The sequence below is a fragment of the Gopherus flavomarginatus genome, chromosome 1, assembly GCF_025201925.1.
Source record: "Gopherus flavomarginatus isolate rGopFla2 chromosome 1, rGopFla2.mat.asm, whole genome shotgun sequence".
NCBI classification, from domain to species: Eukaryota; Metazoa; Chordata; order Testudines; family Testudinidae; genus Gopherus; species Gopherus flavomarginatus.
The window spans coordinates 105,558,376-105,583,943 of record NC_066617.1 but is presented as its reverse complement, the minus strand read 5'-3'; the positions used below and the strand labels follow the sequence as shown (position 1 = coordinate 105,583,943).

At 41.4% G+C, this 25,568-nt stretch overlaps 2 protein-coding genes across 8 annotated transcripts in view; one reads left to right on the top strand and one right to left on the bottom strand.

Annotated features, from left to right (window-relative positions):
- WASHC4 (WASH complex subunit 4) overlaps window positions 1–25,568 on the top strand; it is a 275,049-nt gene that overhangs the window by 67,417 nt on the left and 182,064 nt on the right. The gene's annotated exons all lie outside the window — the stretch shown is intronic.
- Window positions 1–25,568, bottom strand: part of SLC41A2 (solute carrier family 41 member 2) — a 95,859-nt gene that overhangs the window by 40,441 nt on the left and 29,850 nt on the right. For all 3 annotated transcript variants that reach the window (XM_050945765.1, XM_050945755.1, XM_050945775.1), the window contains 4 exons: window positions 23,783–23,927; window positions 16,659–16,805; window positions 3,274–3,421; window positions 964–1,043 (listed from right to left, as the gene is read on the bottom strand). In XM_050945765.1, the coding sequence (XP_050801722.1) occupies window positions 964–1,043; window positions 3,274–3,421; window positions 16,659–16,805; window positions 23,783–23,927 (520 nt within the window). The remainder of the gene's footprint in view (window positions 1–963; window positions 1,044–3,273; window positions 3,422–16,658; window positions 16,806–23,782; window positions 23,928–25,568) is intronic.

The window sequence follows — 25,568 nt, the reverse complement described above, 5'->3', positions numbered from 1 at the left end:
ACTTCCCGCTGCAGGTGAGTGCAGGATCTTTCCCCAGCCGCCCTCCAGTGACACAGCTGGGGCTGGGGCAAGGAAAGAGGAGTGGGCTGGGGCCGCGTCGCTCCACTTCCTGCCGCAGGTAAGTGCAGGAGGGCATCCTTTCCCCAACCTCCCCTACTTACCGGCAATGGGAAGCAGAGCGCCCCGGCTGGGAGGCAGCAGGGTGGAGCGGACTGGGGCCGGGCTGCTCTGCTTCCCGCTGCTGCCGATGAGTGCCTGTCAGGGGGCAGAGAGGGGTGGATAGGGGACAGAGCAGTCAGGGGACAGGGGGGTTGGGTAGGGAGTGAGGTCCTAGGGGTGATTAGGGAGGGGGGTCTCTGGAGGGGGCTGTCAGGGAACAAGGAACGGGGGTTGGGGCCGAAAAGCATGTTTGATATAACATGGTTTCCCGAGGACCGCTTTATATCGGGGTAGAGGTGTATAGAATATGAACCAACATCCATCTTGATCTATGATTTCTATATTTTGCCTGCATAATTACCACTTAATACTTGCACCTGCATATTTTGGAGACTGTTTTTGAAAATTTGCCCCATATGTCCAAGACAAAACCCTTGAAGAATTACATCTTGGTATCCTATATTTAACAGTCATCATAATTTAAAAACAGTATATGAATATGTTTTCTTTCAACTTTCCCCCTTTCTTACACAAACTTTAAATATGTACTATTAGCCTCCTGTTTTTTTTTTTCTCTCTCTCTCTCTCTCTCTCTCTCACACATGCACTTCGATGTTTCTGGTACATAAGACCAGGAGTCACTGCTACTATTTTAAATTACCCTGTTTCTGATACCAAAGTAACAACTCAAAATTAATGTGGTAGATACTCACTCACTGCAGCTGAACTTTAGTGTAATAATCTTTTATAAAACATGTATAGAGACTTGATATTTATTATAAAATAATCCTATTACAGCCTTACCATTGATTACTGGAGTATAAACTACAATCCCAACCAAGTTAGGATCAGAAACAGTTGTGTCCAGAATAAGGCCACCAATGCTGAAAAATATAAAGTACAACATTTAGAACAAAGCAGCTAGGTGCACCAATATTTATTTTTCAAATTCTATCAATCAGTCTTTAAATATTCAAAATTCTTAGTAACACTTGTTCAAAAAGTGACCTGAAAATGTTCTATGCTTGGTTGCTCTCTCACTGTCCCTTCTGCCCGCCTTTTTTAGGAAAGTTTGAGCATACAGTTCCACTGCTCCTGAGGAGATCATTAGTGAAAAACACAGTTTATCAATGCTCCTTTTAAAAACGGTTTTTGCACCTGAGAGGTTTGAAATAGGAACCTGATATTTGGAAGAGAGAGGTACTGATGTCAAAAAGGTGCCTTTCAATGTCCTTGTGAAAATCCTTTCAGATTTATAAATCATGGAGAATTACTATTTTAACATATACATTAGAATTACCAGCATTGTTTATTATTTGTATTATAGGACTGCCTAGAGGCAGTGATGGCGATCGGCACCATACAAACATAGCATAAGACAGCCCCTGCCCAGTCCGAGTACTTGTCCCTTTATTTTCTGAATGCTCCCGTCACAGTCCACATGCTCCCAAAACAAGCTGCACCTCCTCAACTGTAAGCATAAAATACACATATCTCTAGTTACAAACAAGATATAGACAAAAACAAATCCTCTCCTCTGACCTGAGCACTATATCTCTGGCAAATTTTAACTTCCTGCAGAGCTGTCAAGCATTTGGCCCATAGGCCAGTCTTTCCTCCAGCCTTCAATTCCCTCCTCATAAACATCCAGCCCATAATTACTGCTGCTCCGCCTCTTTCCCACCATTTCTTTTTGTTCTGTTCAGCTCAGGCTTTGTCTTCACTGTTAATAAAGATGAGCTTTTTTACCTTGAGGTAATTAACGTGTAGAACTATCCCAAGGTAAAAGTACAGTGAAGACCTGGCGCTTAAATTTTACCCATCAGCTAAACAGCCCTATACCCCTGCTAGCAGTTCACCTTGGCTGGGCCTACCCAAGATGCAATCACACCTTCAACCACAATACAGACATACCCGAGAGCCTAAAAACAAACAAACAACCCCAATCTTGCTGAATGTTACCACCTCTTCACCCTTGTCCAGGGGAATCCTTCTGAGACATTGTCTTTACTTACCCTTCACTAAGCCTTGGAGACTACTGTCATGCATACCAGTGGTTCTCAACCTGTAGTCCGCAGACCCTTCAGGGTCCTCAGACTATGTCTAAGATTTCCAAAGGAGTCCACTCAAAAATTTTTAGGGGTCCACAAATGAAAACAGGTTGAGAACCACTGATGTATGCCACCAAACTGCTGACAATCCCCAAGGCAAGAAGACTGCTACTGACAAAACCCACAAAATTCAGTGCTGAAAAGGAGGCATAGTTCATCTCTCAAGGTACATGCGGTATGCACCTGTGTTCACAGCACAGTCACAGATCTGCAAGCCGCTCCAACTAATCCTTCTACCATTCAGCACAGCTACACCTAACACAGTGAATGCAAGGGCATGCATGCAAATAACAGTTGGAATCCAAATCTGTGGAACACAACATAAACAATGGGCACAATTCCCTTAGTCCTTCCTCTTCTCTACTAATTGTGGCTTCACAGATTTTAAGGCCAAAAGGGACCATTAGATTATCTAATCCATTGAATTTCAAGTTTTGAGCCTAGTAACTTGTATTTGACTAAAGCAAACCTTCCAGAAAGGCATTCAATCTTGATTTAAAGATTTGGAAAAATCCACTGTTTCTTTTAGTAGTTTGTTAATCATAGACTCATAGAATATGAGGGTTGGAAGGGACCTCAGGAGGTCATCTAGTCCAACCCCCTGCTCAAATCAGGTCCAAATCCAGACAGATTTTTGCCCCAGATCCCAAAATGGCCCTGTCAAGGATTGAACTCACAACCCTGGGTTTAGCAGGCTAATGCTCAAACCACTGTGCTATCCCTCCCCCTTACTGAACATTCTCAGTGGCTACTGCCAGCTCTAGGAGGTCAGAGCTAAGGATGCATACATTGCAGGGGTGAGGTGTATCTCAACTCTGAAAACCAGGATATACTGTACAGAGATTTACGTTTAGCTACTCTCCACATTCTGGAAGGGCACAAGGCATCACTGAAAAATCTTAATTCTGCATTAATAAAGTTTGGCAGGGGGGTTAATAAGACAAGGACAACAGGTAGATTCAGACAGGGGAGCACAATGAAACAATTTAAAAAAATTACTTACCTGCTTATAAGCATAGCAGTTATAACAGGCTCCCACCCTGAATAGAGAACAGTTCTTGTAGCTGGATGTTTGGCAGCTATTACAATCCACATAGGAGTCAGAGCCAAGAAAAAGGCACCAACTAAAGGAGATATATAGTAATATGTCTCTAAAATAAAAAACAAACATTGATTTAGCCTTTTTGGGGTTCCTACAAATTTTCCCCCAAGGAATTTAAACTTTAACATGGAATTCTGTTCTATATATTATCCATTTTTATACTGTCCTTGTCAGGACTTCTAATAGAGCATTAAGTGACATGATTAATATCACATACATTCCTTCTTTCATCCTTTGCCCAGGGGACAAATCATGTGTGCAGTATAGTGTTTTGTTTCGGGAGGTTTTTTGTTTTTTGTTGTTTTTTTAAGTGTAAACACTGCACTGTGTATCTATGTTAGAGAAGATAAAGAAGACCTGGAAAACAGAACAAACTTTGTGATGCATATCTCAATTTTTTTAGAGAAGTAGAAATCAAGTTTTCATTTATTAATTCAACTGAGAACAAACAAACAAGAACACAGACTTCCTCCTCCTCAACAACAGATTGCAAAGTAAGCTCTACAGAAAAAGCAAGCCTTAACTGATTAAAACATCGTGCTTAATATAATGCATATAAATCAATCACGCTAGGTTTTAAATATCTAGGACAGTTCTGAGCAGAATACCAAAATGCCTACTTTTGTTTTTACTTTGAGTAGCTCATTTTTAAAAATACATATAACCAGCTTGCACAGTGTAATGCTTAAAAATATAACAGCAGCAATTTCATCAAAATTGCATCATAATTTACAGAAAAATAGCAGAGAACAAGGACTCCACAGTAAGGTAATATATTTATAAAGCAGAATTGCTTATATAAACTGTACTCTGTCTGCATAGAAAGAGTACAGTTTTTCTCCATAAATGAGTTTAGGACTCAGTCCTGCAGTTCTTCCCCACATGAGTTGTCCCATTGAGGCTATATTTCCTAATGCAGCAACAATAAAAATAATGGTATAAGTCACTTAATGGCAAATAAAGGTAAATTTCACAGTAATGCCCCAATACTATTTTGCATATGCTTAATCTTATGAAAAATATAGCACTGTTATTTAGTATTAAACAATCGGCCGTATTTTGCCCACATGTACAGAATTTGGACAAAAAATGTATCCCTAACAAGTTTTGAATGAATGTCTGAATTTTTTTTATGTAACTGCATGTAAAACATTGCAAAATAGAAGATTATCCCTTTATTAGGTATGACTTCACCCAAGCACCATAAGTTATCGGTGTGACATCAAATCCCCGAACAGCAAGATTCTTATTGCAGAGCCTTTCAATTCAAGCAAATACTACTTTGGTGGCATTTAGAAAAAAAGCTGTTCTGAAAGAGTTTAAAAAATGAAGCTGCCATGGTAGTGTTTCAGGATGTGAGAGAAAAAGCGCCAAGTGCAAGTCTCACAGTTGACCTGGACCCTGAGACTCGCTGCTATGGTGGGTTTTTTTTGTTTGTTTGTTTTTTGTAGTTTAGACATCCATAAGCATTCGGGCCATAACATAGGATCAAGGAAAAACTTTGTGGAGCAAATACCAACATAGCAGCACAGATAATAAGTAATTGAAAAGGTGGAAAAAAAATAGTTGTCACGAAAGAGTTAAGGACAAAAAACTAAAGAAAGTTTGATATTACATCATCTCAGAACAACAGCCAACAAAAACCCCATAATGATTCATCAATATCAAATAATGAAGATCATCAGACATAGTGAAAAAATTAAACATTATGCAAGAAATATCCCAGAGCAGAGACATTAATAAATATGTTCTCAAGTTATATATGCCAGGCAGGTTGTAATTTTGCCAGCCTTTGGGTTTTTGTGTGTCAATTGCTGTCTATTTGTCAGTTTCATGGATGAGTCTGCAGAAGTCCAATGATAACTCATTTACTGAATCAATATTTTAAAGCTATTAAAATTGTGCTTGAATATTTCTATTGTTTCTCAGTAGACTTTATTATCAAAAGTTCTTTGGGAGATCTGCCCTGTAGCAAGACCGTCACCTCACTCCAGTTTGGAAGGGGTTAAAAACAGCCTGGGAAAAGGGCTGCACCAGAGAGCCAATCAGTCAGGAGTGGGCTTGAGGCAGACAATCAGGGCCTGTCTGGGCCAACATAAGAAGGGCTCCTGGGGAGAAGGAAGTGAGTCTTGCTCCAGCAGTGGAGCAAGAAGGACTCAGCTGCCTGGTAGAGACAGGGGTACCTTGGACAGAGCAATACTGGGAAAGGGCAGGCTGAGCTGGGGAGCTCTGGCCTGGCGAGCTCCCAGGCTGAGGCCTTGCAGTAAAGGCTTGTGGAGGTACTAGGGCTGCAGGGAGGCAGCCAGGCCAAGAAAAGGCAGCAGGTCCAACCCCCTTGCCAGTGATGAGTGGTCATTTCAGACTGCAGTTTGCCCCGGAGAGAATGGGCTAAATGACGACCGGCAGTAGCCACCGAGGCAAGGTGGGTATAGGGTAGTTGGGGTTCCCCTGGGGGGGAGACCCAGAGTGTGGGGGCACTGCTGTAGGTCAGCACCCCAATATAAGGGGCACCAGGGTTCAGGACAAACACGGGGCCAGAGGTGTTGGAGACAACAGAGAAGGTAACCAAGGGCAAGAAACTGTCCAGAGGAGGGCGCTCCTGAGCTGCATGAGCTAATTGCTGGACTGACTAGCAGGAGGTGCCGTGCCAGTGAGACGGCTCTTTGCTACATGCTCCAAATCAGGGGTCTGCAATGCAGTGCCCGTGGGTATCATGGCACCTGCCAGGGCATCCATGTGCGCCCGAATACTGGCCGCGGGAAAAGCAGCCGCCAAAATGCTGCCTCAACTTCAAGAAGCACTACCACCGAAATTTGGCAGCATTTTGCTGCTTCACAGCGGCATTTTGGCGGTGATGCCTCTTGATGTTGCCGCTACACGGCAGCATTTCGGCAGCTGCTTGTCTGGCGGCCCCGGTCCTTGGCAGCTAGTTGTCTGGGTGCCCACCCCGCGGAAAAGGTTGGGGACTACTGCTCCAAATACTTAATTTTGTGAAACTGTAAGCGAACAATTACCACTACAAAATAAAAAGGAAAGATAATGAATCACAACTCACACAGTATTAGGTCCTTTTTTTTTTAAAACCACTGTACCTTAGTTTTAATAATACTTCATAAAGAGAAATGTACTATTGCAGAGATTCTTCAACTTTTTCATCAAGTGGATCACACCGTAAAATACATTTTTTTGTGAATAACCTCCTCATCTGTATGTCACATTAGGATCCTCTCCCCCCACTTGCAATCACATAAAATTCCTGTGACTATTACAGAAATTGCTTACATGGAATCTACCAATCATTGTAACCCAATAGACCAATATATGAACCTGTTGGAACGTGTTCACTAGGAAAGGAAGAGACATATTTAAGCAGTTCTCAAGGGAAAGTGGATAAAGAAATTGTTTGTTTGTTTGTAGTTACCTCCCCAGTTCCCCACTCAAAGTAAAGTATCTGGTAATAGATCCTTTCTTTTGAAAGGTGCAGAGGTAAAGAGAGGTTCCTAGCAGGTGAAATAACCCTTAAAATTAACTAGGACAATTACATAAAGAATAGTAAATGAGAATGATCAAATGTTTTCTTTTCAAATAAAATACTAATACTTCAGAATAGTAAATTAGAATTACATACAGATATCTAACACTACCACAGCACTATCCTATGAGGACAACACAAAGAAAACTCTAGAGTTAGAGTCTGAGCTGTTGTAGAAAATGATTCATGAACTACAGTTCAAACAAATATAGATTCCCTCTGCAATACAAGAAGACAGTAATATTTCAAAAATGCTGTGTAAATAGCCAGCTGCAGGGGCTGCCTCACAAATCTCAAGAAGCCAAACTAACCCACAGCTGGCGATCAATGCTTTCACAGGTTGAACTGAGTAAATTCTGAAGTTAACAACAACTGTATGGAACAAATATACAGCCATACAAATAAACACAGGCTGTCATATAAAGTTTATACCCAATTAATCAAAAAGCATTATGAAACTTCAGAAGGGCGCTCAAAAATGGCCTAACTTTGCTCCCACTGAAGTCAACAGCGAGTCTTCAAAGGAAATAGAATTAGGCCAGTGCTTTTTAATCCTACCCTTACTCCCCACCTTTTAATATTCACACACACTTCAATGCCTTGAAGAGTGGGGGAAAATATGAAACATGTTATTTGTCTGCTCCCTACAAATAGCCAGGCATAAACAGAACTGTGTAGATAAACTGATTACTAGGATTCCATCTACGGAAGGAACTTCCAATGAGAAGACAATACAATCAGTTCCTAAGAAAATTAAATCTAGCATAGGATACAGTCAGAGCCTAAAACTTAACTTCTGCTTCACAGCTGCATTAGTTCATTAGCCTCTTTTTAGGGCAACTAAACATCAGGAGGCCATGACCACCTTAGCAATATAGGAAGGGCGAATGATAAGGCAGTCTCAGCTTCATATTAGTAGTCTAGTCTAGAGCTTGAAAACTGACTACAACTCACCTACGTGGGCTTAAAGGCAAAGACCATCCAAAAATTAAAGCAAGTGGCTGCCCACTACCAATATTCTAAATTCCACTGGCTACCTGTCTATTTAATAAGAAGTCCAAATACACGAGGCATTTAATAGGCTAGGCAAGGTATCTCAGAGACTGTTATGATGGACTATGAATAAATGTTTGTGATGCTCTAACAATGACAGTGCAGCCACTCAGGTCCAGATTCAGACTTTTGGAAACAGAGAGCAGAATATTCTGAGCTTTGAGAGATTCTAGCTATGAAACCTTTTACTAGAAGAATCCAGACAGAGTCTGACCTTGTTCAGGACTGAATTCAAGACCCACTTCTTCTATGAGGCCCTTTTATAGTAGTGCCATCTTCCTTGCATGGCCAATCCACAATGGGGAAGGGAAAAGAAGAAAAAAGTACCACCACCGGAGAGAAAGAAGAAAAAGAAACACACGGTAACTAAAGAAAATAGTTGTCTAGTACTTAGATTTCATGGTGAAATGAGTCTTAGCTAAAGAAGGGCGTACAAGGATCCTAAAGGAGTTTCATATGAACCCTCATTTATTCTATGCGTTCATTCATCCATCCACCTCATGAAAACTGTGATCGCAATCAGCCTTCCAGTACAAGAAACATACACTTCACATTTATCCAGAGTGCAGCACATCTACAGTATTTATTGAATAATAAATCTAATGCCACTCAAAAAAATGCAACCTTTATTGGACAAATATAATTGGAGATACTATATTTCTCAGTATACTTAAAAATCTTCATAGGATAATAGAGGCCAATATAATTTGTTTTTTTAATATAGATTTGAGAAGGTTAAGAGACATTATTGAATTTTCTATCTTTAATAAAAGAAAAGCCAGTGTTTTTGAAGTTCACAATAGCACCAGTACATGTACATGTATTTTTTTGGAATTAAAGTTCTGTGAGGAAAATCCTTATTTTCTGAAGATTATAAACTGAATTTCCAAATCCTGAAAAATGAATTTATCAAAGCTTCAACAACACAGATACACTTTTCACTTAAATAAATTAGGTGTTAGAATTTCAAACTATTTGCATACTAAAAAAATTTTAGTCAAAGAGTACAGACTGTATTCTCAATTATGATCCTATAGAGCCCCCTAGTGTTCCAAAAGGCAGTACTACTATTCATGTGAAATAATTTACACTTGATCGAGGCAGCTAATCTAACCTGTTGGTAGTCAGTAGAAGTGAAGTAGCACATCTTCTTCATCAGAATACAGAGCTTCAGCACTATTTAACTACCTTTAACTGATCATATGAACAATTAAAATATTAGTTAATGTGTTTTATAACACCACTCTTTTCTCTAGAGTAGACAAAGCCGTAGCAGGCTTAGGGGTTCTAAGCATTTAAGATGGCAGGGTACTGAAAGCTAGCCCAAAGGTGATTAAATGTTTTAACAAGCATAAGTGTCTGATGAGAAATTTTAATATGTGATAATTATCTCACTTAAAGTCCTTGTATATCAGTCTAGACACATGGGCATATTTTCCCTTAGTTAGCTGAAGACATAACTTTTTTATTATATAAAATCCAATATAAGAGGATTTACATTGAAATGCATTGTCTTGATGGGTCCATCTCTGAAAAACTCATATGAAACCTTGAAAGCATGTAGATTTTTCACTTTATTAATTCTCAGAAAACAAAAACACAAAAACCTCCACCCTTATTATGATGTTTCCATGAAGCATTACAAGTAAAAAAAGACTTCTCCCAACTCTATATTTGTTCTGCATTTTATCGTCATTCTCATCATGCTCCACAATAGCATTGTGTGAGCAAAACATGGTGGCACTTGCTCCAGCACCATGACAAAGACAACATATGTTTAGTCCCTCCTTTCACAGAGCAGGACGATCAATCAAAAGTGGGACCACTCCTTTCCGCAGAAAGGTATGCAATCACCACTAGTTCTTTCTCCCCTCATAGTCTCTTCCTCCTAAGACAATTCTCCCTATGCTGATGGAGGCCAGGAATTTAAGCCTCACTTCAGTAAATTTCTGCAGTCAGCCTAATAGGTTGTAGGGAAGGACAGTATATTCAGAGGAAGACGGAGAAGTGAATTCATCCTGCTTTATTACTACCTTGATGAATATGAGGTTCTTTACAATGGGCCAAGTTACCACTCCTACTTCTTCTTGCTCGGATGTTGAGAAGATTTTCTAAAAGGCAAGAGGCTAGTAGTGGACAAATACATCAGAGGAAATGAAGAACACCAAGATATTCCTGACTCTCAGTTCCATGAAAGTAGAGAACTTAAGCTTTTCAGGAAAGCTCTACCAAAAGAAACATCTGAAAGCCTGAAACGATAAGAAGCTAGACGTTACTATTCCTGAGAAATTCAGCTCTAGCAATCCTTCCAAGGGCTTTATAGTATATTCTCATATGAGACAAAGTAACAGTGTGAGGAATGTACCAGACAGGAATTCCTCAGCAGCAAATTAAAACCCTCTATATCCCCTATAAAAGGAGAACACAAAGACAATAACAAAGAACCCAAGGGTAGATGCAGTCATCTCAGAAGTAGCCAGCCTGATTATATGATCCATGAAAAGGGCAGTATTTCTGAAGCAGCCCTAAGGAAAGAAAGATGGAAATGACTGAAATGCCATTTGAGTATTCTAGAGCATCCTTTCAAGCATTTACGTACATAGCTTGCTCCTCAATGTCAGTAAGCCAGTGATTTGGATGGTTGCAGAAGCAGAGAAAGAACAGTTAAAATTGGCCAAGATTCTTCTTTTTTAGAGTACTGCTATATTCTTGGCCATATATGACAATCAGAAGAACTTCATAAGCCACCATTGTGTACATTTCAGCTAGAATCAAAGACTAAGCTATCAGCACGCTCCTGTAAAAAGGAATCTGCAGTCTGGTGAACATCATGACACTGAGCCTTCTTCAGTTCGAGTTGACTCTATTCCTCTCACTCAAACAGGCAGTCCAGGTCCTAGAACAGGGGTCAGCAATCTTCAGCACACAGCCCACCAGGGTAATCTGCTGGTGGGCGGCGAGACATTTTGTTTACATTGACTGTCCACAGAAACGGCTCCCCACAACTCTCAGTGGCTGCAGTTCATCGTACCTGGCCAATGGGAGCTGTGGGAAGCAGCACAGGCCACGGGGACCTGCTGGCTGCTGCTTCCTGTAGCTCTCATTGGCCGGGAACAGCGAACCATGGCCACTGGGAGCTGTGGGGGGCCATGCCTGCAGATGGTCAACATAAACAAAATGTCTTGCGGCGCTCCAGCAGATTACCCTGATGGGCAGTGCGCCAAAGGCTGCCGATCCCTGTCCTAGAAGCCACAGTAATAGTTTCAAGAGCTCCACAAACATAAAAATTCTAGTTCTGCCATAAAAGTAGAAAAATAGGCAAAAAAATGACCAGTCCACAACCAAACTGAGTTGGGAGAGATGGATGTGCGATTCACATGTTCATAGCCTACCAATCTCAACTCCTAGATGACTGAGGGGAATAAAAAGGTTACCAGGAAGCCAGACAAAATGCAACTCTGGCCGACAACCTGACAGTGTTAAAACACTGCCATTTGAGGTTGGTAGTCAGTAGGACTCATTGTAGGCCTCATTTATGTGGTGGGTCTGATCTCATGGTAGTTTTCCACTTTTCATCTTTTAAGATTGAATTAGAAAGTCAGTGTTATGGCTGAGCAGTCCTTGCTGCCATGCACAGGGCTATTATAAAATCGACAAGTTTAGGTTCAGAAAAGAATTTTCGATCCTTGGAAGACAGACAAAACACAGACAACAAGGGAAGAGTAGCACCATTCTATGGAGCAGCTAGCAACAATCACATTATTTACTGTTGAGCAGTGGTGGTTCCCAAAGGAAAAAGCAGTGAAAAGTTAAAGCCAGTTTGATGATGCCCACAGGCTGGCTCATGTTTATAATTTAAAAGTCCAATATTTTGTTGCAATTTGGGGAATAGCAGGAGTCCGTCGTTATTTCAATGGATTATTTTTTTCAGTTTATGTTATTTTTAGCTTTATTTTATCTAGATATTCTGATTTGCCTGCATACATATATAGCCTTGACTCTAGGAACTTTAACAATGACTAAAACCACAAACCATTCAAAAAAACAGAAGCAGACCTCTCTACACAAAGACCTTGTCTACACTGGCAAGTTTCTATGCAGTAAACCAGCTTTCTGCATTGTAACTCCCAAGGTGGATACCACTGCCAAGCCACTTAGTGCGCAGAAACTGCACAGTTGCAGTGCTGTTTAAAAAAAAAAAACACAACCACACCCTCACAAGAGGCATACAGCTTTCTGCGCCGGGGCTACAGTACCGCGGTGCCAGTGTAGACACCCTGGTCGACTGCAGCGCTGCGATTGGCCTCCGGAAGGTGTCTCACAATGCCTGTTTTTGCCTCTCTGGTCATCAGTTTGAACTCTACTACCCTGCGCTCAGGTGACCAACAGTCATCCCCACCCCGTAAATTCCTTTGGAATTTTGAAAGTCCCCTTCCTGTTTGCTCAGTGATGTGTGCAGTGGTCTCAGTGCATCTTTCCAGGTGGCCAGGCCTGTTCCACACACCAGGTGATCCCCCGCTTGGAGCTATGCCGAGCCGCTGGACCTCATCGGCATTTGGGGAGAGGAGGCTGTCCAGTCCCAGCTGTGCTCCAGCTACAGGAATTTTGATACTATGGACAGATTTCACGATGAATGACAGAAAGGGGCCATGACCGGGACACACGGCAGTGCAGGGTTAAAGTGAAGGAGCCGCAGAATGCCTACCACAAGGCAGGGGAGGCAAACCGCTGCTCCAGTGCTCCGCACACAAGCTGCTGGTTCTACAAAGAGCTGAATGCGATACTCGGTGGCAACCCCACTTCCAGTGCAAAGGCCACTGTGGATACTTGGGTGGCTTGCGTGCCACTTGAGAGTGGACTGAGCCAGGAGGAGGAAGTCTTGGACAAGGATGTGGGGGGGGGGGGACCCAGAAGCAGAGGACAAGTTGGAGGTCAGAGATGCATGCAGCCAGGAGCTCTTTTCTACCCCAGAGGGAGGGCCGGCTTACATTTTTTGTTGCCCCAAGCAAAACAAAACAAAACAAACAAACTCTCAGAGAGCACAACACCCGAAGCCAAAAAAACCCCAAAAAACCTGGAATGCTGCCCCTGGAATTCTGCCGCCCCAGGAATTCTGCTGCCTGGAGGCTGAATTTGAATAGCCAGAGACCAGGGCTATTAGAGGGGTGCAGTGTGGGGCCATAAGGCTCAGGGATGCCTGGAGACAGCAATTTGAAGCTGAAAGCCACTAACATTTGTTCCTATACTCAGGAGTGCAGTGCTTGTAATGCTAGGAGGCGTCTGGGATTGGTGCAGACGATGCACTATGAAAGTTTAAGAAAATTGCCTGTTGCTTTGCAGGGCTCTGTTTGCTTTCAGTTAATGGAATAAAGATTGCTTTCAAATCAAAACAACTCTTTTATTAAAAAACAACAACCGGAGGAGAGAGACAAACAAAAAAACCACATCAGCACTGAGGGAAGGGAAGGTCCCAGGAGGAAGGGGGTCCCAGGATGGTTAAGGATTTGTGTATGTCCAGGGATCATATCCAGCCTTCTCCTTTGGAGTACATTGCAGCTGGTACCGTACTTCAGAAGGGATAAACTGCAAGGGATGGGTGTAGAGTGCAGCGGGTACTGGGAGTCCGCATGGCTGGACTATCATGGGGCAGGAGTAGAATGCCGCGGGTACGGACTGGAGCCAGGAGGTTGATAAGAGTGTATTGGCAGTGTCTGGGGGGGCGCATGGGAAAGAGTTTTGCGACAGCTCCTGCAAGGGCGGGGCGGGCACAGAGCCGCTCAGTCGGCAGTACTAGTATTGTCTGAAGCGTGTCCGCTTGGTGCTCCAAAACCTTTAAGAGCCGCTCCGTGGCTTCATTCTGGTGCACCGCATTTTCCTTTCAGTCCCTCTTCTCACTGTCCCACCACTCCTTCAATTCCTATTCAATTTTTCCGCCGCGGAGTGCCTCATAACCTCACGCAGAAAGTCCTCCTTAGTTCTTTGAGGACGCTTTCTAATTTTGCACAGTGTTCAACTGGTGATAACAAAGAGGGAGTCTGGGCTCCCAAGGTCAACTCTGTGAAGCCAAAACGCAACATTTTACAGAAGCAGTGTTGTTTACAACACACAGTACACTGATCCAGTGATTTAAAACACAGCCACTATTCACATACTTGTCACTAACTGGCTGAGCCACAAAACCCCCAAAATGGTGAGCAGCTGTAGGGATAGGGGGAAATCAGTGTTCCCTGACCCTACTGTACACTGGGCACGTGGCTTTTGGGGAGAGCCAGCACTGTAGTGGGGGCCTGACAATCATCCCTGTGCCCACATTTTCCACAGGCTGTGTTCATTATGAAAGATAGCTCACTGCTGAGGGTGAGCAGAGAATCAAAGGAGGGTCTTCTCCAAGACTGCGGCTTCCACCCTGGCCCTTATACGGCTCACCTGTGTGCAGCAATGGTGGTCCCCCCACTGTGACAGCAGAGTGGTGCGGGAACGTTACCCTTAATGGGGCAAGAAACAAAGCAGCTCTGCCAAAGAACCTGCAGTAGTGGATTACCCAGTATCTCCATGAGAGTTTCCTGGAGAACTCTCAGACAGATTCCTGTAAAGTGAGGGAGTCAATCAACAGCCTGTTCCGGCGCTCAGACTAGGCATGCGGTGGTACGTGCATAATACAGACACAAGCCTGCTTTCTGCAACCCTCCTGCCCCCAACAACTTGCTTCAGCGATTTCCAAAATCAAATCCACTTACCAAGAGCCTCCTCTCCTGTTTGCCCTTCGCCAAGATCCAACAGGTGTGACTGGCTAGCCTCCTCCGGACAGCGGCAGCTCTAGGCACCAGCAAACAAAGCACGACCCAGAATTCAGCGGTCCAGCCCAGAGTGAAGCTTTCACCCTTCCCTTCACAAATATGATGGAGCGTACAGCGCGCGGCTATAAGCATAGGAGTATTGTCATTGTCCAGGTCCAGTTTCCCATATACGCAGTGACTGCAGGCAACAGCCAAAAGCACACTCAACAGTCATTCTGCATTTGCTCAGTCTGTTTTTGAACCGCTCCTTGCTGCTGTCAAGGTGCCCCGTGTATGGCTTCATAATCCATGGCATTAAGGGGTAAGCAGGGTCTCTCAAGATCACAATGGGCATTTTGACTTCCCCTACGGTGATCTTCTGGTCTGGGAAGAAAGTCTCTGCTTGCAGCTTCCTGAACAGGCCAGAGTTCCGAAAGATGTGTGCATCATGCACCTTTCTGGACCAGCCTGTGTTAATGTCTGTGAAACTCCCATGCTGATCCACAAGTGCCTGGAGAACCATAGAGAAATACCTCTTCCAATTAATGTACTCGGTGGCTAGGTGATCTGGTCCCATCTATTGCCCTTTCACAGTTAGGGAAGCCCATTTGTGCAAAGCCATCCACAATGTCACGCATGTTGCCTAGAGTCACGATCTTTCGGAGCAGGATGTGATTAACGGTCCTGCACACTTCTGTCCACATGAGTCCAACAGTTGACTTTCCCACTCTGAACTGGTTAGCGACCGATCTGTAGCAGTCTGGAATAGCCAGCTTCCACAGTGCTATCGCCATGCGCTTTTCCAACAGCAGAGCAGCTCTCGTTCTTGTGTACTTGTGCCGCAGAGCTGGGGTGAACTCATCACATAATTCCATGAATACCTCATCCGAAAGTTCTGCAGCCACGGGTTGTCATCCCAGATGTGCATCACAATGTGATCCCAATACTCAGTGCTTGTTTCCTGAGCCCAAAAGCGGCGTTCCACTGTGGTCAGCACCTCCGTGAATGCCACAGGCAATCTTGTGTCATAACTACTAGGCGTGGCGAGATCAAAGTCACACTTCTTTTGCCTTTGTAGTTTAAGGAATAACTCCACTGCCACTCATGATGTGTTAGTCAGAGCAAGCAGCATATTGGACAATGGTTCAGGATCCATTCCTGCAGACCAAAAAAGGCAGAGCGAGCCGTACACAAACCACTGAAAGATGGTGCCAAATAAGGATGGAAGCACAGGGATTTCTGAGATGTAAAGCAATGCATCACAGAGCATTGGGACAGGATCCAGGATGCCCCGTGACCCCCTCCATCTTCCCACAACTCTTAGTGGCAGAAGTGGAAGAAATACTCTGTGGGATAGCTGCCCAGAGTGCACCGCTCCGAATACCGCTGCAAATGCAAACATGCTATTGTGCAGGCAGCTGACAGTGTGAACACATAATAGCAGTTTCCCTTCAGCACTCTCTGAGCAGCGCTGTAACTCTGCCAGTGTAGACATACACAAAAACAGCTAGTCAACAAAGAAACAATTACCTGAGCAAGTGTGACAAGTCAAACAATGGTCTGGAGAGGGCTAAGATTTGATTTGAAGGTGGACATTCAGAAACTCTAACAAAGCCAGATTCTCTCTCTCAGGAAGAGGAGCTAGTTCAGGAGTTCCAGTGACAAGTACATCCGCTGACTGACTGGGACACTTTTAGACTGGTTAGTATAGTAACACATACTGGGAAGGGGGAAAATAGGGATTTCAGCTGATTGCAGCTAGTGCTTGAGAGCCTGTTTATCTTAAAAAGAATAAATAGCTGTGGCCTAATGTTTCAAACAAAGATCTATCATTTGGTATCAAATAGAATGTGTATCTATTTAAATGTTTAACAACAACAAAAGAAGAGCCTCTCAACGGCACATGTAGTTAGGAACATACTTACCAAGGCAATTATAAAGACCCTGACTTATCCAAGCCAGTATAACAAGAGTGATAAGGTCTCCAAAACTCGCTGCAATAGGTGTGGCAACATTGTCAGGATTTATGCCAGTCTTCTTTGATCCAACAATAACTCCAACCATTATTATCCCTAGATCGAAGGTAGGAAAACATGTCAATCTTTATTTACATTGTAATCCCACAGGAAAACTATGGAAAAACTGGAAATCAAAACCAGAGGTGCTGACAAATACAAGCTTGTGCCTTTGTCCTAAGATCATGCTTCCTCCCACTTGACTCAACAAAATTTAATTTTATTTCTTCTTTTTTTTTCAAACAGGGTTATTTAATTAGATATAGCGCAGGGGTCGGCAACCTTCGACACGCGGCCAATCAGGGTAATCTGCTGGCGGGTCACACAACATTTTGTTTACATTGATTGTCCGCAAGCACGGTTCCCTGCAGCTCCCAGTGGCCGCAGTTCGCTGTTCCCAGCCAAAGGGAGCTGCAGGAAGTGGTTGCCAGCATGTCCCTGCAGCCTGCGGCGTTTCCCGCAGCTCCCATTGCTTGGGAATGGCAAAATGCGGCCACTGGGAGCTGCAGGGGCCGTGTACTGAAGGTTGCCAAGCCCTGGTCTAGCTGAATGAACAGTCAGATTTCATCACTCAATAAATATGCATTAGCTATTATCAGAGGCACACATTTTTTCAGGATGTCCTACCAGAAATGCCACAAGTCACTAAACTGTGTAATTTTTTTTTAAAAATTCACTATTAGATGCACAGTCAATCAAAACAACATTTTACACCGAGGTCAACAGTTAGTATGCTTTCTAAAAATAGCAACACTGAAATTATTTTAAGAGTAATTTTCTATAGTATTCAATGGCTGTCAAGAATATTATTCACAGTGTTACATTAGCAATATTATTTGGTACTGAAGAGAATTTTCCCTCTCATCCTCCAGTAGACCTAAGAGAGAAGAGAAGCTGACAAGAATTCAAATGTGTGTATTCTATTATTTTTAACATTATTTACATATTTTTTAAATTATTTTCTTCTCTGCCTTCACCTTATTTGTATATACTATTTATTGTAGATCAGTAGTTTACTCTCAGCCCTGTTTAAGAGATAGTGCCTAACTGTGTCATGAGAAATTGTGACAGTTACAGTACTTCCTGAGCTCCTGAAGGAGTTGGAAATTTAGGAGGGAATATGCTATGTCATCCCACTATCTGACATAGCAAACTTCCCACTCCTGTCAGCCAGTACACAGGTAGGGGCATGCACAGCCATAAGTCTGTTCCCCATCCCTACTCCTGATTCCACCCTGCTTTCCATGATTGGTCTTCATGGCTGTGTATTCACTAGAAAAAGAAGTGTGTTCTTAACTTGAGGCAAAATCCTAGTAAAGACAAGGCAGTTTGCACATTTTCACATGAGTAAATAAGTCAAGTTAAAGACTATGAAGCCTAGTACATGAAAGTTACAAACTGCCTTGTCTTCACTAGGAATTTGCCTCAAATTAAGAGTATACTTTTTTTCCCTAGTGTAGACAAGGACAATGAGTCAGCCCTGCACAACCTCACAGGGCATAAGGCCCTCTCCAATACCCTCTTACTCCCCTATATGGCCACATTGGCAAAGTGTTATTTCATATGGCTTAAAACCTGCAGTGTTAAACGTCTAAGTCTAGGCTGGCAATCCAAATGATTGCTTCAGGTGAAGCTGAGTGGATGGCAGAGATACCTCCAAAATATGATCTTATGGGACATTGCTCAACAAGATGTTCCATAGTTTGAAGTCTATTTCCACAGCAGGGTGGATTTGATTTAATTTAAATTGATTTAAATCACTAGTCAGGAAGACTCAATTTAATCATACATAAAAGTGCATTCTTGTTGGTAGTTATAACCTTAACACATATTCTTCACAACTCAGAGATAGATGTAGATTTCATTTTTAGAAGGTACACACTATACATTTTTAAGTGATTTATTTTGAAAACTTTTCAGATTAGTTTTGCAGCTATATCAGAAAATGAATGATGGTTTGGTAACTGAAGCACATATTTATGAAGTCATTGGGAGGTGAACTATCTCCAATTCAATAGGTTAATCATTAATATTTGGAGGATTTCCTTGCCATGCTGTATTAGGAGGAGAACAATCACCAGACAGACACTTAAATTGTTTTATTTAACTAAAAACAACAACAACATTATGTATTCTGGATTTTTTTCTTCAACAGCAAACATAATATTTTAACAAAACAAGCATATGAATTTTTGAATTTAAACAGTCAAGTTTTTTAAAATCAGGTTTGTTTTTGTTAAAATTGTTTTTAGCTAAAATAGTTAAATGAAATATTAAAAAAAATTAAAATTGACTATGTCAGCCAGGTCAACCTGAGAATCTTAAAATATTGGCTTCTGCAGCTAACTCAATCAATCATCTTCACCTTCATTTTCCTGTTTGTTCATAATCTGGAAAAGAAAAACATGCTTTCCTGCTTTTTTCAGGTCCCAAACAATTTCTCAGTTTGGAATGAATTAGTCCAAAAGGAAGAAAATAGTCTTTCTACACCAGCAAAAGAAGCTACTGCAGTTAAAAGTGAGATTATCACTTCAACAGTCTCTGAATCCAAGTGCTTAAGTGAATTTCACCAGTTCACTGGTGTGACTTGCTTTAAAACATCATCAGCACTCATATATTTATTGAACTTAGCTCTGAAGTTTATTATAGTTGACATTATGGAGGGATGATTGCTGGATGTCCATGTCATAGCCAACTCCTCTTCTTCAACAGTTAAGGTTTGACCCTAGTACCGAGTATTGAGAATAACTGCAAGAAAGTGAGCTGAAGATAGTGACCGTCCCATTAGTTTTTTAATCCTTGTAATTTAAATTCTGTCACTGCATATTTCTCATTTTAAGATCTCACTCAGTTCCTTCCAAATTTCAACAGCATCAGCAATTAAACAGCTATTTCCCTGCATTTTGTTCAAGGCTACAGAAATAGGCTTTAGGGTACTCAGCGTGTGTTCAACATTCCTCTTAAGCCCAACGTTGAGAACTTTCGCTGTGACAGTGCAATCTATTTTTTCATGATTTTGTTCATAAACTATCATCAGATTAGGCCAGTTCTTGATATAGTGCTCAAAACAGTCCACTATTGAGTTCCATCGCACATCTTGTAGGAGAATTAGCTTGGTTCCTCCCACTTTTTTCAGAGCAGCTGCTGCAAAGTGGTTGTTACCGAAGTATTTTGCAATTTCAACAACATTAGTCTTTATTTCTGGAACACTAAAGTCTTTGGCTAGGAAGTGCATCAAATGAGCACTGCAAGCGTATGTTATTAGCTTGGGGCTCTCTTCTAAATAATTTCTTCTAATCCTGGATACATTTGCTGCATTGTCTGTGACAAAGCTCCCTACTAGACATAAGAATTTTTTTTTCCACAGTTTGTTATACTGCTTACTGTTTACTGCTACTTCTTGTAAGTATTCTGCTGTGTGTCCATTTCCTGATGTATCAATTGTTTCTGTAAGGAAGACATGCCCTTCTTCTATTGTCACACAAGCACATACAACAGGATCATTGTGGACATTGCTCCATCCATCAAGACTCAGGTTAATAATTTTACCCTCTAGACCTTTTGCACACTGCTCAATTTCTCTTTCATACACTTTATCCAGCAATTTGCCTGTGACATCTGCTCTGCTGCATGAACTGTATCCTGGTCTTAATGACTGAACCATGTTAATGAAGTGTGGGTTCTCAATCATATGGAAAGGAGAGTGTTGCATAAACAAACCGGGCAATTTTTTCATCAATCACTTCTTTTTGTAATCTGCTAGTTCTTATCACAAATGTATCTATGGTTGTTTCTGGATGATGGAGATTTTATTTTTTATTTTTGCTGCAGGTGATATACTGTGGCTATGTGACATACATGATGTGACTGAAACATTATCATTGGCAGATAACTCTGAAACTATAGAAAATGATGGTGATCTTGAAAGTGGATAGTCTTCAGAATCCCATATGTTGAGGATGGATTCTCCTAAACAAAATAAGTCAATGCAGTTATTTAATTATTATTACCATACTGCTCATTTAGTATTACTCAGTGCATTCACTGACACTCAGTACTACTTAAAAGGTGAAATTGTAACAGAAAGATCTGCCTATTTCAGCTATTTATTTTTTATCACAACTGCATCTAAAATGATAGTACCATCAAGTAACAACTATATTTTTTGCTCAAACATGCAAATTCAAGAATAGTCCAGGAGGAAGACAGGCAGTCCTTAAGAGAGAATTATGAAATAAAAAAGTTTACCAACATGAAGATCCTGCATGTTCAGACATGTTCCTTTCATCATCTTCAATGCAGCTTCCTCCTGAGAAGGAACACTTCTCACGATGTTGTTTCATTTGGGCAATCAATCAGGCCTTGTATTTCTTTGTTGCACTGTTTGCATTTTGCATGCATGCCTGTCTTACCCACAGGTAGAGGAACTTCATTAAAATTCCCAAGCTGGGTCTATTTTACGGCCTGCTGCCATTATAGGTTTTCCCTTCTAGTGACAGAATGGTATGGTAGATCTCAAATCAATGAAGGCTACACTCAGAAAGACCTCAAGACTTCTGGAATATGCTGCTCAAACAATTTCATTTTTGTTTCTACTGCCTGTTCCTCCCTTCTCACATTTATCTTCAGACGTCTTCTCCTTGTCCAGATCTATTCTGCCCCAACAATCTTCTATTCACTGAACTTTTTGAAACTTTGCACTTTTAGAGAGAAGTAAGGGATTGACTCTGTGTAGAGGGACAATAGGGTTGAGGTTTGTTATTTCTCATCTCTGTGTATTATTTATTTTAAAACATTTTTGCTGTTAACAAGCATGTTATCTCTGGAGACACAAATCCAGTTTGAGAACTGCAAAACTAAGCATCTCTGATGGTATCTTCTAGACTGAGCACTGAGTCCCATTGGGTAGATAGAAAGATTAACCTAAATAATCTATACAGAAGGCCTTGAAACTTCATAAAATTGGGTCCCTAATCCATTAACTCATTTACAAAACTTTTCTTAAACATTACATGAATATATTGTCTCCTACTACAGAAAAAGAATTTATAATCCATATTCCATGATGAGATATCTTTGAGCTATCTTTAAATAGGTTTTTTTCCTCAAAAAGCATTTTATCAAAAAAATCTGATGTAAATAAAAAAATACAATTTAAATAAAAGAAATCCAATTTTTTATTTTTTTTAAATCATTGATTTTTATCCACCCTGTTCCACAGTCATAAGTAGGATTGTGTCTCAGTTCCCATTTATGAAAGAGGTAGGCCCATCTCCTTTGTGATATGCAGCTATGGTTCAAAGTGGACCATATTTTCTGTGGGAATGAAAAGCCACTGGGTTCTCTCTGGTTGGGTCCTTGATGAGACATTTGATTGGGATTTTGGCATCCTTCCATCTTGCTTGCAATTGAACTTCAGTCTGAATCTTTAAGCTCTTGCATTGCGAGCCAAATAAGGATTTTCTGGATTTGAGTCAAAATCTTGGTATGTTATTTAAGACTTCATATACTGGAAGATCCTTGCTCCCTTGAATATGATACAATTTTTGAAGGATTCTCACATTGCAAAAAAACATGGGGGGTGGACGTACCCCACTACTGGTAGCCACAGCTGTGGTGTTGATTTTACTGTGCCATAATATTGCAAGAGCAGTGCTGAAAGTCAACAAGTGAAGCATGAAAGCTATTTATCCACATGGTTGAACAGTATTCTGTGGTAGAATAAACAGGGGCCAGTGAAGAGATCCATAGGGTTTTTGAAACAGCTTCCCAGGTCATTCCTGCCAGTTTCTTAATGAGATTTACACACATCTTTATTTTGTCATGAATATTTTCAGGTGCTAGATGCATGTGAGGCTTCGGTCAAATGTCACACCAAGATATTTCAGGATGGTATCGTTTATCTACTGGCCACAGAAGTCCACATGCAGTTCCACCCTGGCCTTTTGATTATTTAGATGTAGTGCTGGCACAACAGTCTTGGTGGGGTCTGGTTTTAGCCATGAATATTCTTTCCTGGTATTCAGGTCCTTATTTAGGATTTGTTCTTTGACAGATAAATCTTGTGCCTATGTAGTTAGAGCAATGTCATCAGCACAGACAAATTTCTGTGATGATGTTTGAGGAAGGTACATATTAAACAGGATCAGCGCTAAGACTGATCACTGTAGTGGGCTACTATAGAGAGTGTGTGGTCTGCTGAATGGGTCACCCAAGAAAACATGAAATCTATGATTGATCAGAACTTCTCTGAAGAACATTATTGGCACAATGCATGGGATAATTGTATTGGCTTTCAGGAAAAGGCTGTTTCTCCATACAGTGTTGTAGGTGGCATATAAGTCTAAGAAAGCTGCTCCAGTCTTGACATTTTACTGGAAACCCACCTCAGTGTGCATTGTTAAGAACTTAGAATCTAAAACCAACATCTTTTGGTTCACAGAGAATCATGACTGGAGTGCCATGTGATTGGATAACATATCACATCACACTGTCTGTCTTCAAGCCCACTAGGATTTGGTTTTTAAAATATTTCTTTTGCTGTGGACACAATTAGCACCATACTTTTCAAACTTAAACATGGTTTCACTAAGATATTCTATAAAAGGCATAAGTGCTAGGTGGGTCACTGAATATGACGTAAGGTTTTATTTAAAACTCCTTCAAATAATATGACAATCTATGGGCAAGTATAATAAAGCAGTGGGCCAGAATTGTGGTCATAATTTAAAACCAGTTTAGCAATAATAAACAGAGGAAGCAAATTTCAACACAGCTGTTTCCCCACAAATTAAACATCTTGGAAAAGAGATATTCAGGAAAATCTATGCCTAGGTTCTTTTTGTGATCCAATTTCATTACTGTGATTTTAATTTTTAGCATGAATGGTGCAAAGGGCATTCAACTGCCATTTGTCTGCTTCAGACAGATTGTACTCTGCTGGGATTTATATCTTAAGTAACATTGTGACACATATGCACATTTCATATTTACTGTAAAACTGTCACTGTAGAACATTACAAATATATTTTTACCCTGTAGAAGAGATGCTATGAAGGCAGTTGCTACACTGCTAGAACACAATAGGATTGAATGATCAAGGCGATATTTGCCCTCTGGAATCCAGCCCAGTGTGACTGCTGCCACTGCTGCTAGAAAACCAACTACTGTTGCCTGGACCTAGGAGAGTAAAACAAGAGTTCATTAATATCAGAAAACATCTCAACTTAAAATAATTGTTAGACATAAACCAATTAATACCATTCCCTGTCTCTCATATCTCACGTTTGAGAGGCATCAGAGGAAGTATGCTCAGCCACTATGGAAAGGGAGAATTTGTATAGCTCAACTGTGATCTCCTTGGATGATTAAGAAGCAGAATTTATGGAGTCTGAAGGAAGAACTGTTCACTCTTCTTCAATAAGAAAGGCTTTAACAATTATTCAACGCATCAAATATGATGAAAGTAATAACTAGGCCTGTCAAGCAATTAAAAGAATAACATTTATTTAAATATTTTTGGAAGTTCTTTACATTTTCAAATACACCTCTATCTCGATATAACACTGTCCTTGGGAGCCAAAAGATCTTACCGAGTTATAGGTGAAACCGCATTATATCGAACCTGATTTGATCCGCCGGAGTGCGCAGCCCCACCCGCCTGGAGCGCTGCTTTACTGTGTTATATCCGAATTTGTGTTATATTGGGTGGCGTTATAACGGGGTAGAGGTGTATATTGATTTCAATTACGATACAGAATACAAAAAGTGTATAGTACTCACTTTATATTATTTTTATTACAAATATTTGCACTGTAAAAAAGAAAATAGTATTTTTCAATTCACGTAATGAAAGTACTGTAGTGCAATCTCTTTATCATGAAAGTTGAACTTACAAATATAGAATTATGTACCAAAAAACTGCATTCAAAAATAAAACAATGTAAAATTTTAGAGCTTACAAGTCCACTCAGTCTTACTTCTTGTTCAGCCAGTCACTCAGACAAACAAGTTTGTTTACATTTTCAGGAGATAATGCTGCCCACTTCTTGTTCACAGTATCAACTGAAAGTGAGAACAGGCATTCATATGGAACATTCATATGTTCCTTTATACTTCAACCACCACTCCAAAGGACAAGCATCCATGCTGATAACGGGTTCTGGTCGATAACCATCCAAAGCAGTGCAGATCGAAGCAAGTTCATTTTCATCATCTGTGTCAGATTCCACCAGCAGAAGGTTGACTTTCTTTTTCGGTGGTTTTGGTGCTGTAGTTTCCACATCGGAGTGTTGCTCTTTTAAGAATTTTGAAAGCATGCTCTACATTTAGTCCCTCTCAGATTTTGGAAGGCGCTTCAGATTCTTAAACCATGGGCTGAGTGAGGTAGCTACCTTTAGAAATCTCACATCGGTAACTTTTGTGTTTTGTGAAATCTGCAGTGAAAATATTCTTAAAATGAACAACATGGTGTAACGAGGCGGTGTGGCTCCCCTCCTCATCCGGGAGGGTCGAGCCCCGTCACTCACCCATAGGGGCGGGGCCACTAAGTGGAAGCCCCACCCCTCAAAGGGTCAAGCGGCGACCCGGACGGATAAAAGCCGGCCCTCAGTCCTCAGTTGAGCCCCAGCCACCGTCAGGAGCAGACCTGTCAGCGGGAGCTCCTGACTGGGAAGCTGCTGAAGCCGCAGGCCAGTGTCCGGACTGGCCGGGGCCTCCCTACACTCGCTATAACGAGGAGCTGCCAGAGCTTCCCTGAGCTCGCTATAACGGGGAACTGCCAGAGCTTCCCTACACTCGCTACAACGAGAAGCGGCCAGA